Source organism: Pocillopora damicornis, chromosome 2 (assembly GCF_964200805.1).
Source record: "Pocillopora damicornis chromosome 2, jaPocDami1.2, whole genome shotgun sequence".
NCBI classification, from domain to species: Eukaryota; Metazoa; Cnidaria; class Anthozoa; order Scleractinia; family Pocilloporidae; genus Pocillopora; species Pocillopora damicornis.
The window spans coordinates 21665403-21682495 of NC_142671.1; the positions used below are offsets into that span (position 1 = coordinate 21665403).

The following is a 17093-nucleotide window of genomic DNA, read 5'->3' on the forward strand; positions in this document are numbered from 1 at the left end:
AAAACAATGCAGTGCCCGATTACATTCAACACTCATTCGAAAACTGCTCGATCCAAATGTGCAAAACTGTTCGGTGCTTACGTTACACCTCTTTCTCTAACATCAGACGCGTTGATTTTGAGAAATGTCCGTTGATGGCAAGAAAGGGATGTCTACGAACATATCACGTTATACCAACTAGTAAATCGTTTCTTTTTTTCAAGCAGGAGCTATGCATACCTGAACTCGTATAATGTCATCATTTAGTACTTCTTCGACCATCTTGGTAGGTTGAGTGTCCAACTTTGTCTCCAGCTCAACTAAAGCTCGGCCACGGTATGCTACACCCTGACCCTGAAAGTAGATTGAGACTCAAGTAAACACGTCAGCCAATCACAATAACGGTATATCTAACAATTTTCCGCGATTAAAGCTCAACGAAAACTGTGAGCTTTGATGAACACATGATGTCCCTAATGTACGAGTATATTTTCGCGCCAAATAAACACTACGATGTTTATCATCTATCAAAACTTTTTGCAAAGCGTAAGACAAAATGGTAACGAATTGCTTCCCACTTGATGCTTGGTTTGTTTACTTTTCAGTTTTCTCTGGAACGACTTAATGAACAAACAAACATGTCCCTTCTTCTGAAATAACAGCTAAAGACTCTCGCATCTTGAATTGAACCTTAAACGAAGACTTTCATCGCACTGGACATAAGGTTTACAAATTTAAGATTATTATCTGAGGGCATATGCAGTCAAGTGATAGATTGAGATCAATAGCGAGCGAGCGAGCGAAAATAATTGATGGACTGTAAGGGTGTAAACAATCAAACGTTTGTATTCATAAAGACTTACAACGCCAATATTCAAATCATCAAATTCATCAGGAAGATCTGAGTATTCTCTTGTGGAGCCGTAAAAGTTTATAAAGCAAGGTCCAAACCTTGGCAGGTAACCTAGGAGTACAAGAGAATAGAGTTGGTCAAATCATGGCAGAAGACTGTTGATGAATGAGGAAGACACAAACAGAAATGTACTTCCAGAGAACAAATATTTAAAACAACAAGAAAGATCCTTTCACTTGTTGCTCTTGTTGAAGCAAGTTGTTGTTCTCATCTTCATTGCTAAATAACCGCAGAAAAACTGAAAAAGCATGTGCAGCTCATGACCAAATTTCACAATATTTCAACAACAGCTAGTTACCGGTGGTCTACTGCTGCCTATCAGACCTCTCAACACCGACTGTTTTGTCTGCGCAGATCAGGGAATAGATTAGGCCACCTTGGCTTTTGCTGGGGAGCATACGGCATACACCATGGATCTCCTTCAAACTCTACTTTGGAACTTATTTTGGCCTCCCTCAAGATTATGTTCCTCCTAAGAAGTTTGTCTCGGACACTGCACTTCCAGGACTAATAAACAGTATATTAAGTCTTTTTTTTATACATGTACCAACCTTCCTCTCCTTGTCCAGATATTTCAGACATGGGAAGGTAATACGTTCCAATGCAGTCATCGCCACTTAATTTGTCCCTAGAAAACAACAGTTTTGCATAATATAAGTATTGTGTTCAAAAATGGTTCTTATGTTGAGGGCACCTGAAAAAGAAAAAACATCTGAGTGCTTCATGAGGACTGGAACCTCAGAGGTGCAGATTTTGAAGCGCAACACTCTACTACTAAGCTGGAGAGTGCTTATCCTTTATAATGCCATCTACCTAAAAATTCAAATTTAGCGTCACAAGTGTTTCAATATTTGGCAGTGTACAATTTTAGCTCAACACTGATCATCAAAATGATATATTCTACAGTCATCCAGATACCCTCTCTAAAGGAGGTCACATCCATCAGCAAGGAATTCTAAAAATTTCTAACCGGGAAAAATATTTGCAACTTTAGAAAAGTTTTTTCAATAGCATGTATACAACAAAATATACTTTCCTAGGCATAAATTTGTTGATTATCTGTTATATTGTTGACATGTGCCAATCAAAATTTTTATTAGACTTAACTTGTTCAACTTCAAAATTAACTAAAAGAAGTATAATAAAATAAATTAAACTATGAATATTATTTTAAAAATTACATACCAGTCCCATAACTGCAACTTTAATTTTTCTGCCATTGTAGGGAACTGGAAAAAAAATTTTATGTACTTCATTTCATCTGTCTGGCATAAATATACTGTTGGCACATATGTACATGTAACTGTACATGACTTCTCCTGAACTAACTATAATCCTTGAATTTATCTTAACGCACAAAGTAAATGTCCACCAGTATCATGTAAAGTGTATATTAAAAAAGGCAACACTATACGCATGGTCACTTTTTGACTCCATGACACCAGATTAATCAAGGAATGTTGTAAATCTTTTAAAAGTTTGGTCAGCAAATGAAAAAATTATTTATTTGTCACAAGGGTAGGAAAAAAGATTCAGTCCTGATCCCATTCCTACTCCCAAAGATTAGAACTTCAGATTTCACAGTTTGATTTTCTACTAATTAGCCTTAGAGAACTCTTGGTGTGCAAGGTCATTATCAGGTTCAATTAAAACATGACAAATGCCCTACATATGTAAAGGTAATAACATTATTTTGAGTGCAATCTGGTGTAAATAAACACGAGTAAATTTTTCAAAGACAACAAAATTGTACAAGCCTGTAGGATAGGTGCAATTTGTAATCTTTGAAAAATTTACAAGTGCATATTACACCAAATTGCAAGAGAAATCTTGTTATTACTTGTTACTAGTATACATGAGTAAAACACGACTGGAAGGCAAGACAGATGAAAATTTTGAAAGCATGTGCACACTATTTGTAATTTGCACTCATGTTACATGAGAATGCACTCATTTTCAGCCAATCAGAAGCGCATAATTTTTCCACATCCTAAACAGCACTGAATAGACATGTTCCTGGCCAAGCTCACCAATATTTCCTCTGTGGCTCAGTAGTAGGGCAACCTGCTTGGACAGCACACTTGGCGTTAACACTAATTTGAAAATATCATTAGCAAGATTGAACTTTAAAACAACTGGGCCCTTTATTGTAAGGAGAGATTTTATTCTGGTTGCTCCTGGGAGAGAAAGTGTTAAAGACACAAACAAGATTTCAATTCTAATGTAGCAACCAAAGCAAAAATAACTTGTACCTGAAATGGAACATGTAGCTCTTGTTTGAATTCAGGGTGATCACAGTTTTTGTGTACATCCGTTCTTGCCTAAAAAAGGAGAAATCTTATTATTGAGACCTTAAAGATCCTGTGGGTAAGATGAAGCCTATCCTTTGTTCTAAATTGCTACCCAAGTGGGATTGCCAGCTTTAATCCCAAGCAAGAAAAAAGAATTTAACTTTGTGCAGCTCTCTAATTTTATTAACTGAGATTGTAAGCTTATTGATATTTCCCAATTTTTTTAATAAAAAACCAACATGTACCCCCCAAATTGGCTTTCTTTCCCACCGCACAAAAATTAACCAGTCATTCTCAATTCTCACAGAAGCAAAATATTTTTGTTACATGATAATCTTTTGCTTATAGCCAAGCCTATTCCTTCAAAATGGCCGAAAGTTACGTTCTTTTTTTTTAATTTTTATAAACTTAACATTCAACTTGGTTCATAAAACATAGAAAAGGAGCTTGGCAAAAGTCTTGCCATTTTAACTAAACACCTGATCAATAACACATATGTATTGATCCTAGTTCAGTAAACTTCAGGGGATTATTGCACGGGCATTGTTCACTAGATCTGGCAACTCCCAGGCATCTGTGTCCATCAGAAGAACTATGATTGCATTTTGAAGTAAATTTGTTGTAAAACTTGCAGTTCACATAGATATGCCTACTCTTAAAGGTTATTTCTTGAAATCAGTTATGGCAACAAGAATTTCCATTTGATCTCTATGTTTCCTGATAACAAGAGTACTGTTCTGTAGATATACGAGTATATGTCAGCAGCTACATATACGTGTATACATTCTGGTTCATGTTGGTGTAAAGTTTTTGAGACCATATTGTTTTAAAGCAAAGGAAAATTAGAAAATTTAATCAAACAGGTGAAAAAAAAAGGGCATACTTCTTTGCCAGCAAATGAGAACATCATGTAAGGGTCAACCAACTCTTTCATCTCCCCACCAACAAAGGATTTTTTAATTGTCTCACATACAGCAGAGTCCACTGCAAAGAAACAAATGTAACAGAACGAAAAGATAAATACATAACAAGTCCATGAAAATTTATTTTCTATGGTATGCATGTCCATATGTCTCAGACGGTTATAAACATTGCACAGCCTAATGAGCTTTTAAAATGTACACTGATTTGATTCAGACAGAAGAAAATTGAATTTTAGGAACTTCAAGAGGTAAAAAGCTCAGAACTAGAAAAGGATGCTAAACATTATTCGCAAAGTTAGTTCAAAGAAAAGTCCGATTCTGAATTTCCCATGTTCTACCAAATGAGATACTGAGAACTTAGACAAAGATGTATTTTTATCCTTTCAGGGTTGCATTACTCCCAGCACTAGGAGAAACCACACGGATCCCCTACAACTTCTAATAAATTGCTAATAAAAATAAAGTATTACTCTGCGGAATATCCTCAGCTCTATACACTCTCAAGGAGAAAACTGCAGGTCTAAGCATCATGCCTGGAGGTTGGATCAAGTTACTAAAGAAAGAAAACACAGTCAGAGTGCAAATAAATATCAAACTTCACTCTCTACATAAAATGATCGTGACATGTATAGAAACTTAAATTAAATTGGACAACAAGATAACAGAAACACAATCATTATGGCTAACACACACAAAAAATCTAATTTAGATTCAATAAATAAAGAGGCTTTCTTTGTACATAAGCAAACATTTCAAGCCCACATACCAAATGCTGCAAATTTCAAATGTGAGCTCAACATCCAAAGAAAAGAAACAAAAACATTAAACAAACCAAACTTAATATCACTCACTCTTCAATATCATCAAGGTCATCTTGATCCTCAGTTATCGTCACTACCTGCATAAAGATATCACATAAAAAATAGCACTCTCAAACATTCGCATCCTGGCATTAGTATTCATATTCTATGGTACTGACTAAGAAATTTTGTTTGACAATCAATCAGGAGCTTTCTAATTTGGTAATTGTTTATTACTTTTATTATTCTGATGACCTCTGGATCTGATTCAAAAGTTAGACAGTAACAAGAAATTAGAAGCCTGCAGGCACTCTTTGGGAATCAAAAAATAAATAAAGGGTTACACGATTGGATGGATGATCAAAGCTCTGATCTCAGAAACCCAGGGTGCCCAAACCATACAAGCATTCATTAAAGACATATGTTAGTTACCCTGTGGCACCCAAACTGTATTAATGCACCACCCTGAGATATCTCCAACACTGGTAATTAATCTACATTTAATACGTGTACATGTACATGCCAAGTTGAATTATTCACAAACCTTGCACAATTTTATATTATACATTTATAGAACACAATTTGAATCATTATCAATGTATGTAACTGATGAAAGTAACACATATTTAAATGAATAAAAAGTGCAAAAAGTTTCATGTTTCAAAGCATTTTAGGCCACAGGTATTTGTTTATGGAGAGTCAAGTGGTGTTCCATGCTTTTGTTATGCAAATGAAAGCATCAATCACAGTGAAACATGGACAACGCATTCTTTACCAATCCTTTAATTCTAAGAAGCGACTAACATGAAATTTCCCCTTAAAATATCCATACATTAGCAAACAAACAGGTATCAAGATTATACTCAAACTTATCAGGTACATGTAGAAGTTGTTATCTTGATCTAACATCAAATTCTTATGACTTTTTTGCAAGGAAATATCAAGTGACTACAAGAGAGAATCGATGCCACACTCGTTTATTGATACCACGCAACCTTAGACTATCTTGCTAACATGACAGTCATACATCAAGAAATCCATTGTATTTCTCACTTACTGGGGCTTCATCACCAGGTCCAAGAACCATAACTGTAACTTTCAAGTAGCCCTGCAAAGAGTGGTTTAAAAAAGGTTTAGGGATACATGTGCATATGTATCTTACCATTTATCTTTAAAGAATGAAGTACAATAGAAGGGTTGTAAAAGGAAAATTAATAGAAGTATGATCTGAACTGAAGGAAGTTGTTGAATTTAACTATATGCATGTGTTGTGAGCATGCCATGTTCATGAGGCACCCAGAGTCCAGTGCACTAAAATATGTGCCTCTGAAATTCTCCCACTAGACTATTTGAGGAAATGGTTAATTTTCTTCATCACCCTCGTGCACTGAATTAAAAACCACTATGTATCGGCGTGGATCAATTTGTTCTCCTTAGTTTGAAAATTATCATCTCGTCCTGATTTTAATCAGAATTATCAGATTAAAATCAAACTGAGATATCAAACCATTGAGAAAGGAAAATGTGAAAATGAGAACTAGCTTAGCCACTGTGAATGTGAACATGTATGTGAGTGTATCAGCTGCTCTATAGATCAAAATACAGAACAAGTTATCCAATATACAAGAAATGCTTCTTACTTTTGCTCCTGCCATTTTATCCTCTGGGTCAGATAAAAGTATCCACTTCCTTAGTACAGAATGAGCTGGAAAAAATGAAACAACTGAAGTTGAATCTAAACCAAACATCACTACTCTAGACATATTTGAGGTATATATGTTAGGTTCCAAGAGTTCGATGTCGCCATAGTAGTTACACAAAATGGCACATCAACCAATGCTAGGAGTAATAACTGATTTATTTCTCACAGTGAATCACATCATATACAGGTTTTCAGATAGGCGTAATTAGAACGGAACGATAATCATTTCAGGCATTCACCACAAAGGAAATCAAGTGTTAAGTAACTTAAGTGTGGGTGCTCGGAATATCCGGGCATGTATTCTAACACCCCCTCTTGCTCGGACGTTGCGAGCATAACAATCTAACTACCTAGAATAAGGCCTATGAACTTTTGTAACGTAACAATATAACCCCAGCACAAGAATATGGTACAAAATCTTCCTACTAAAGTTACATGAACCTCAAATTTAAAAAATGTTGAACACAACTTAAAGACAGAACAATTTTCATAATGAGGTAGATTTTTGTGATCTTACAAGGTTCATCATAGAAGAATCCAACATCACACTGCAAGAGAAATGAGATAGTCAGATCTGACTTATCATGAAACATCATGAAACATCATGAAACATCATAAAACACAAAAATAATTGTGAAGTATATCAATATTCCCTTAAATTTTTTACCAGAACAGAATGTATGTCAGCTTCATCATCAATAATTTGGAACATAATGAGATTTACGAATAGCTTTGGCGCTAGTATTTAAACTAGATAAAATGTGTGATTTGTATAACATAAACATTCTTCTCAAGCTTTATTGAAGTGAACAAAAGTGCTTATGTATGAATGACTTTAACAATCCTTTAGCTCCCTCCTACTATGTTCTGAAAAAAAAATTCTTGCATAAATAAATGATGGTACAACACATAAACATTCCAAATAACTATCAGTGTAGATATTTTCCATGTTTTTTTTCTGTATATAACTATGTTAATAGGAGGAATATGTCACATGACTTGCATTTAACTAAGCAAATCTCACCTGAAAACTCCCCACCATTGCATTTGCTCTTAATTTCTTGGAATTAAAAACCTGAAGAACAAAATTTAATATTCAGCACACTCCTGAGCTAGGTAAGAATAGTGAATTATTTAAGTAATGTAACCTATTTTCCTGATCAAATATGAACATAGTACAGCATTTTATCATTTCTTAATCATTTTCAACAGCCCTTACTTGCTGATTATTTCTTTATTATTGAAAACATTTGTCTCTTTCCTTGTTCAAATTGGCCACGAAAAATCTCACTGTGGTATTGCAGGTAAATTGAGTACATTCTTTATCCATCTGCGTAACTTCTTTCACATCATACCTCAAACAGGGCTTGAGCATCAAACAGTTTGTGTGGCGTAACATTGAAATTGAAGAAAAACACCTGTTGAGATTTAGCAACATGGCAATTATAGTCAGTTTAGTTCAATGTGCCTTAAGGAAATAAAGCAGAATTCTTCAAGAAATCAGGTCTTCTGATTGAGTAAAAAAAAAACGGTTATATCTAAATGTACGGAGAACCCTATGGTGAATATGCGCACTACATGATGTTAGGGTGTCAAAGGTTCAGGAATTCTAAAGTATATTTCTAGCAATTCTATTTCTTATTTTCGAACCTCGTCATAAAATGGCTTGTTGGTTGATTTGATGACTTTAGTCTGCCGTGACTGATTGTCCATTGTCACACGGACCACAGGGCTGATATTAGCTCCTGCAAGCTGACGACCCTCGATAATTCTAACCCTCACCTGAAAAGTGAAAAAGTAAGCATTAATGAAATAAAACACGGACCAGGCCTTTATTATTTAAAACTGCAAGGCATATGGATAGTCATGTGAAGTTCCAAACAAATAGCTGAACCCTCTTTGATTGAACGTTGTAAAACCAAAACCAAAATAAGTACAACAACCACTGACAGGGAAGGTAAAGTCTGTACTAAAGCTCAGTGGCCCATCCAAAGGAAGCTTATCCTAGTTTCCATAACATGAAGCAACAAGGAGTATTACTGCATGCACTCCCCCCTTGGATGGGATGTTAGACCATCCCCAAGTTAATAGCTAATTAACCCTTTAACTCCCAAGACCTCACTGGTAATTCTTCTTACTGTCTGCCATACAGTTCTTGTTAGTAGTTTTGAGAACTAGTAATCCCCTTATTAATATTTTTCCTTATTCTAATCACTTGCTTGCTTGATACTGTATTGATCTTAAAAGGAGAAATTCTGTCTTGATCACTCATGGGAGTTAAAGGGTTAATGGCTATTTTCCAAACATTGAACTTATAATTTACAGACCTGAAAATCAAGATTTTTGTCTGGTAGCTTCTTCCTTGCTTCACTTTTTGCCAGTAAATCCTCTGTTCCAGGTAGTTTTTCATGCATCCTTTTTTTTTTGGATAAATAATTTCAAGACAAAGCCATTAAATGTGTATTGTAGTTAAACCACATCAAAGCACACCTTGAAAGTTATGCTTAAGGGAGGATTTGGATACTTTACCCAAGATATCTTCAAACCCAATCAGTGTAGCTTGCAAGCAGGCCTCCATTATGAGGTTAATTAGTAACAAGGATTGCTGAATGAGTATCATGTTTGCATTTCCACACTGTCAGCTAGCTAGCTTTGTGTGCTAGGTTCTCATTCGAGTTTGCTTTCTCACTCTCACTCTCCCTCCCTGGGGGCACAACGTTTTCCTTGTTATCAACATACATAATTTTTTGACCCAAACATGTCTTCTTGCTTACCTTTCCTGACTTCCACCAGGTGGTGTCTTTGTGCCTTCTGGCCTCTCATCCTTCAATTTGGATGGCTGCTCAACCTTCGATTGACCCTCATCTGTCTCACGTGGAGGTTCTGGAGTAACAGCTCTCTCAACTGGCTGCGGAGTTTCTACTGGGGAAGATGGAGTTGGGGCTGGAGCAGGTGGGGGAGGGGAGGATATAGCATCCCCATCATCATCCATGATGGCCCGTCAAACAAACCTAAAAAGAAACAATATAAAAGCTATATGGATATTGAATTTAACCACAATTATATAGTATATTTTAAAATCCAGTTTTGAGACTCAGGCTCAAGATTTATTTATCGTTGGTATTAACCCCTTTACTTCCAGTAGTGACTCAGAACTATTTTCTCTTAAATATCATGCTGGTAGGTGATGAGAATAAAGAAAAATATCAACAAGGGGATTAGTGTTTGAGTTAACACCAAATTCTTAGAAGCAGCATTATGGGAAATTTGAGGGCAGACAGTAAGGAAAATAGCTATTGATTGAGCTCTGAGGAGAGAAAAGATTAAGGTTTAGGCAAACAAGACACTACATTGTAACAAGAAACTTTGATTTATGTTTTTCCTTCTGCCAGTATTCTAGGATTCAAATGAGAATTAGTTGTCTTCAATTAACGCCTCTCTTTGTCAGCTGTTGGTGGGAAAGAATGCTACATGTATAAGCTTTGTAACTACCAATGATCTCCATAGTCACGGTTTAACTGATCTTTTAGCAACCCCCTTTTTTCCATGTTTCCGTGTTCCAGTACACCCCCCATGATCGCTCTCACGGCGAGGAAAGCGCTAGGCGAAAGGTATTCTGTGAAACTTCCCAGGTTGTTTCGCAAACTGATTGACTCAATCAAGATGAAAGTGTCGTTCATCCGCGATTTCATCCGAAGTTTTACGGGTGGAATGCGAAAATTAAGGCAAATCAGAGTTATTAGAGTTACTCTTCCATAAAGGCGCCCAACCCTTTATTAAAAGGAGGATGATGTAAATGAAGGTTTTTTAAGATTTTTAGAATTGTTTTTTGAACATTTAACATGAATGTGAAACTAATGAAAAGGTGCAAGTCTCACAAGAGTATTCGGAGCGCAAGCCACATGCACATCTGCATACTGGTGAGATCCGCAAATTATACCGTTGTGTGTTGAAAAAAATTAAGGAAAGCTCGAGCATAATGACGCTTTAATAACTAAAATTCTTAAAAAAATTCCTCTATGTTACATTTGTTAGAGTAGTATTTCTAACATTCGTTCGGTTGTCTCTTTCCTTATTCACTCTTTTGCTATATAAGTCACTATGCTGGGTACAGCTCAGATCTGAGTGAGAATGCAGGTCACCAGCTTATAAAAGTGACACTTACTAAGCTTTCAATCCTCATGCAACGTTATCAATTCTCACTCAGCTAGCAAATCACGTTAAATTACAAGAAACAGTTCCTGCGTACTAAGTATGTACCTTCGAGATGTTTACACTCTACAAAATGATTTTCTATCTAAAATTTCTTAGTCTTACGGTCAAGGTCGGGCAAAACAAAAACAAGATTGACAATACGAGAAGTATAATGAACTTACTAGCAGAATTAGAATCATACTTAGAAAGACGTCTTAAGAGAAAATAGCCTTCGAAGACTGTTTCATAACAACAGAATAAACATGCAGAAATTCGGAGAAGAAAGGGCATACCCAAAGTACCGCCTCGAAAGAGCTACGTGCTCCTCATATAAGTTCCGTGATTATAACTTTAGTGCGGAGGATGAAAAGTACTACATGTTTACACCTTAAGTCACCTCTAAGAAAAACAGGTGTCGAACGTGTTAAACTGAAATTTAAGAACTATGTTCTTGATCGTGAATTCGACATGGACTTAACCTAAAAAACGAGAATAGTCAAAGAGGTCAAAAAAAATATGAGAAAGGTTACTTCCAGGAAATTCCTGTACGGGATCAATTTTTATAAGATAAAATCATTCTTCTTCGTAATTAAACATCTCTTCTCAACATAGTGGAAATATACCAAGATTTAGCTGCAAATTGTAGTTTACGTAGAAACATCTGACTCCATGTCAAATTTACGATCACAATAAGAAGAAGGTGACCGAAATTCTACTTGTAGGATAAGACCGCCAAAAGGAATAAGAAACGATCAACTGGCTTATTATAATTTTTACTGAATGGCTTATGGTAATATATTATTTCCATTCATTTTCCAATACTTAAATAAGTTACAAACACATATACAGAAAATTCTTGTTGGATGCCATTTTTGTCTTTTAACACATTTCAACAAGAGAAAAGTTATCAAGGCTGAGTACTGTCATCAGAGAGCCTGATTTTCCTGCTTGCACTGGAATTTGTAGCAAAATGTTGTGCTGTGAACCTCGGCAAGTCTTTTATTCTCAGCTAGTTTTACTAAGCTGATTGTTGTAGGAATGACGGAGGGGAGGGGGTGGGGGGGAGGTTTTGAGGGGCTCTCAAAAGCTATCATTTTGAATCATTAAATTGAGCATATTTTTTAATAACAAATTGTGAGCATAATTGGTAGGAATAATGCCACGTTTTCAGGAGTGACACCCAAACAAAAGCACAATGCCCGAATTTTCGTACATAATTCATCTGACCTGAGACGTCACGTATCGTTACCTTGACAACTAACCCTCTGAATTTGTCCGTTGTTGGAATTTAAAAAAAAAGTTATTGGAAAATAATTAGGGCTTCCCCATCCCCTGACAACACGAAACGAAAAGGGCCAGTTGTGGCCGATTTGTTTATTTCTGGGCATACACTTTTTTGTTGAATCTCACCGTGACTGTAAAACGTGATACTTTATTGTATTTTTTGTAATTTGTTAGCCCTTGGAGTTTATTTTTTTATTATTTTTTTTCTAACTTGCTTTGCATATTTTTTAATTACTGTCTTAAATCATTATTTCAACAAAAAATTTCCACAGCCGGGCACTGCACGGAAACATCTTACCAAAGCATTCGATTCTTTTTCTTGAAATAATTTGTCTTTCTTTTCACATAATATGATAAGAGGTGAAGTAAACTGGACAAGGAAAAAAATACTTTTGAAAGGTTCATTTGATTCAACTCACAATGACCTGCTGAGTGACTCTTTGAGACAAAAATATTATAGAGAAACCCGTAGGAAATTCGAACCAGAAAAATCAAGAAAACAGTTCTATTCCGCAAATGCATGAAACAGTTCAGCCTTTTCTTTGTCGGTAGTCAACTTCCAAAAGATATGTAATTACCAACACATTAGCGCGACGCACATTAAACTACAACCTCAACGTTTTTCCACTTAGTCCATTTTAATGAAGATAAGTGAAATTTTATCAGAAGAAATAAGAGAACACTTAAACACGCGGTAATCACTCAAGATCATAAATTCCAAAACCATGTGCTAAGTTTCCGAGAGGTGGATACGATTATTTGTTTGGAAATTCAACGTGCAAATATTCCGTCAACACTGGGTTTAATGCTTCCCCACGTATATTGAAGATTTACCTCCTCAAAAAAAGATTTAACTATCTCACCTTTAAAATCTTCTCTTTGCCTCAAACTTGCATTTTTCTTCCTATGGGAATGATTAACTCCGACATGGATATCAAATTGTGATAACAATAAACTCTCTTCGTGGCCGCGAGGGAAAAATGAAAATGGTTTGGAAACAAATAAAATGGAAGCAACAATGGCATTTTAACGATGCTCTTCGGCTTGACTTGTTACCATGTGAACGTTCGCTAAGCAGACAAAATTTGAATTTATTGTTTGAACTTGAAACTCTCCACAAAGCCTACACTGACGATGAGATATTAAACTGCAAACTACTTTATCACTGATATATTTTGAAAAGAGAACAATTGTCTAAATCTGTTGTTTGAAGAGATGCTGTGAATAACCACAGATTTAATTTCACAACCAGTGTATTCGATCACAAGAATATAAGGAACAATTATTATTCATAAGTTATTGTAACTGTGTGCGATGAAATTTAAATATTTTTTGAGTATTATTGTTATATTTTGTCGAGATCGAAAAGGCGACTACTACAAATCACTCCTTGGTTATCTATCAGCTGGGACAAGCTCTGTGAAGGTAAATTCATAGACGAAAGGTGTCCACCTTTTTTCCCCCTTCCGTCCCAGTTTGATAAAAATATAGAACCTGTTGAGAATGAAAGGTGTGTTTTAATACTACAATTTATCCCCCCTTAATTTGGCAGAGTCTGCAGTCTTGTTAGGCTAGCGTTTAAATAAGTACTCTCTCTTTGTTAGCGGTATCGCATCGAAATTGTTTTACATTGCTAAATTAAGCTTATAATGGGGAAGCAAGCAGAGACAAAATGTTTAATTTTCCCTGTATTTGTAATTCTAAAGCTATTCCGCAGTAAAATTTATAGTATCCAACTGTATAGTAAGAAAGAGTAGGGCCACGTGTGTTCATCCCCAAAGGTAACTTTAATAGTGTGGTTTATCGTTAAGGCAAAACCGTAGGGAAAGGAAAAAAGAGCCTGAAAGATTTTTTTACAGACAGATGGCATAGACTATTTACTCAAGGACATTCACCTGCTTTTGATAAATAATAGCTATTGATCAAGACTGAAAGGGTATTGACGTGCATAAATTGTTGGGAAAACACAAACCTTAATTCGTCTTATTTTGAAACATTTCAGTTGCTAAACGCTAAGGAGATTTCCGTAATAATCCATCAGAAAGAAATCAATCAATTCTATAAATTATACTACGCTCGTTAGACACAAAAATCATGCACCTGCTGTGATATTTACTTTAGAAAGGAAAAACGTTAATTGTTATGTGTAATTAGAACGGATCAAACAATCGAAGTGGATCAAGTCTTTCGACTGCCTGTCGTTTTTATATCACCTTAGTCATTTTCCTCTTTTAGTTTACAAAACATCGCCTGATGCAAGTAGGATTGTTTGAACATTTGTTTATCTTAGCATGAAACCTCACGCTCTATCGGTGAACCGGCGTAACAACCGACGCAGAATAAAACAATTTTCAAAGCTATTTTTTGCTTTTCCTCGCTCTGTGATTGGTCCTGAAAACTCGCTCCATAGACCCTCTCGACCGATCAATCGCTCAATCAATCGATCGATCAATCAATCAATCAAACAAAAACCAATTACGACTTGGTAGCTCGCGTTTTCCCGCATTTAGGCTAAATAATTGGGTTTTTTTAGTTCTCATTGGCTCTTACAGGAATTTTCCTCTCTTCCGTTTGGCCATTGTGATAACTTTGGTCTTAGTTGAAAGACACTCAATTTGAAGAGCTTTCTTATAGGTAAACACGAGAAAGGTTTTTGGGTCAAGAGCCAAAGGCGAGTGATTTAAAAGTTTTCAAGTCTACGCTTCATATCGTAAGTGCATGGGTTAATACCTCGGTATAACGACATTTAGTGGGGTCTATTGCTTTCATTCAATAGCTACGAGTTTCACTGTAATATAAATGATAATTTCTGACCGATCAAAGGGCGAATAATATATCGGTTAGTTTCTAAACGATTCTGTCCGATCGTCAATATGACAACGAACTGTCTACACGAAATATTTAACTGGTTTCCTGCTCATTATCTTTGATGACTGGGGAGTGCTGATGTATCGATAACATCGATTCAAGCGAATGCGTTGTACTTTCGCAAGATGTAACTCGGTGAAGTACTTTGAAATCAGTCGTATTTGATCAATTTATTTTTATAAGGAACGCTTGCGGTTCAACTCTGAGAAAGGATGTAAGTGTATTTTGGGCCGTATACAATAAGAAAAATGATAAAATTACTACTGACTTGCTTTTTAATAGCATTTTTATTGACCGTTTTTAGTGCTATCTTTTTTCACGACAATTTCTTTAGGTGAAATGACGTGTAACTTCGACAGAGCGTCTATCGGTGGCGATGGCTAAAATGACGAACAAACCGGGGTGTCGGCTTTAAGCTGCAGCTAACACTCGAGTCACAATTCTTTGACTCTAGGAAAAGTGCAATAGAATGTTGGACAGAGGCCTTATTTGGTTACTCTGGTTATACTCCACCATACCGTTTCCTTGGTTTTAGAAATGTACCACGCGACTTAACTGTAAAACTTAACCCCAATGAAAGGCGTGACGTGTTATTGGTTATTTCTCCCTGATAAGGGCAGAGTGGCTTTTATTATCGTTGATACCCTGCGATATTTTCATTTGGTCCGATTGGCTCTTATTTTCAGGTAAGTTTTTCCATCAAAAACGTACTCTAGGTTTACGTTCATTGCTGAAAGACCGTAAGCGACAAATTTCTTGTAAGGACGGGGGCAATTTTTCGACGCCCTTCAGAATGCTAAACTAACAAACAGAGAAAGATCACTGAAGCAATTTCTGATTCGAGAGCACAAATCCTATTTATTGAAGCTACAAGCTAACACCCTTCTATCTCAGATAGTTCTTAGTTAAGCAATATTCAAATGAAAAAATAATTGATTATTTAACAAAATGCAAACAATTGTCGCACCCATCCTGAATGGATGTATCAATTGATAACAACGCTTAAGAAATTAACTTGAGAAATGGAATTGTATCCACAAAGATTAATTACATTTTCTCAATAATATATTCATTCCCGCGGCTAACCTAAGGACTCATTGTCAAATGCTATATTTCAAAATTTTCCAAGTAAGAATTCATGTCATATCAGCTCATGTTTAATACTATTATACTTGAGTTATCCGTTCGCACTACTAAACATTGCTAGACAAGTAGCAGTTCTAAAAGATTAACTTTGTCCTTTGAAACTGTCAAAGTATTTTTTCCTCTTTTAACATGCTAACTTGACCCATTTTGTAACATGGCCTCACATTAAGCGTCACGCTCTCCTAAAATATTTTTGATGCGTGACATCTGATAGGGATGTCACGTAAAAAAGTTGGAGATTGCGTGACGGATATTTAACCATGGGAGAGCAAAATAGACCACTACCTAAGAAACCAGCTGGTTTCAGCATTCAACAATACATTGAAATTATTTTTTGAATGTGAAATTCCCTTTCATTCCTACATGTTCCATTGTCTACTGGTCAAATACAGAAAGGGATTCATCGCTAGCGACAAAATGTTAGACACATTATTTCTATTCGCCCGCTATTTCTAGAGTAAACAAAACTACGCAAAAGGCGAATACTCTACGTTTTTATCGAATTTACATCTCAAACCTCAATTGGATAGTGCAAATGCATGGAACACGAGAAGAAAGAAACAGTCGCTTCACATTGAAAACAAGCAAATCAAACAGAGATGAAGCAAAATCAAATAATTCTCTGAAAAGACTCCTAAGCACCCTTTTTCAACTAAGTGATTCCATTCAAAGCTATGCCACCAGTATAAAGGAGTCAAAACATTACGTAGGGCATATAAGAGTAACTAGGTTAACAAACATATGACCAGTTATGTAATCATCATTCATTGTTACTACCTAACAATTTGAACAAAGGTTCAAACATATTTCCATAAGAAGATCCTCGCAGCTAAGAACACTACTGAAACTAGTAGTTGTAAGTATAACCTGAAAATTTTTTTCAGGTTCTACTTACAACTACTAGTTTCAGTAGTGTTCTTAGCTGCGAGGATCTTCTAATTTCATCTTTCCACCGCAGTGCAAATATGTGAATTTTCATATATCTAAATCTTC

The 17093-nt window shown here is 35.8% G+C and overlaps 1 protein-coding gene across 2 annotated transcripts in view; it reads right to left on the reverse strand.

Annotated features, from left to right (window-relative positions):
* Positions 1–13076, reverse strand: part of LOC113683614 (myoferlin) — a 45364-nt gene extending 32288 nt beyond the window's left edge. Inside the window, exons 1-17 of one of the 2 annotated variants that reach the window (XM_089197326.1) lie at positions 12950–13076; positions 9383–9619; positions 8936–9023; positions 8259–8390; positions 7964–8026; positions 7633–7683; positions 7126–7156; positions 6547–6611; positions 5964–6014; positions 4958–5004; positions 4577–4659; positions 4067–4167; positions 3145–3213; positions 2078–2121; positions 1444–1520; positions 843–943; positions 220–333 (exon numbers count right to left, since the gene is read on the reverse strand). In XM_089197326.1, coding sequence (XP_089053452.1) covers positions 220–333; positions 843–943; positions 1444–1520; positions 2078–2121; positions 3145–3213; positions 4067–4167; positions 4577–4659; positions 4958–5004; positions 5964–6014; positions 6547–6611; positions 7126–7156; positions 7633–7683; positions 7964–8026; positions 8259–8390; positions 8936–9023; positions 9383–9600 — 1335 coding nt within the window. In that variant the 5' untranslated portion in view covers positions 9601–9619; positions 12950–13076. Of the gene's footprint in view, positions 1–219; positions 334–842; positions 944–1443; positions 1521–2077; positions 2122–3144; positions 3214–4066; positions 4168–4576; positions 4660–4957; positions 5005–5963; positions 6015–6546; positions 6612–7125; positions 7157–7632; positions 7684–7963; positions 8027–8258; positions 8391–8935; positions 9024–9382; positions 9620–12051; positions 12097–12949 lie in introns of those variants that run through there. The other variant, XM_089197327.1, reaches the window with a different exon arrangement.
* Positions 13077–17093: the final 4017 nt, after the last annotated feature.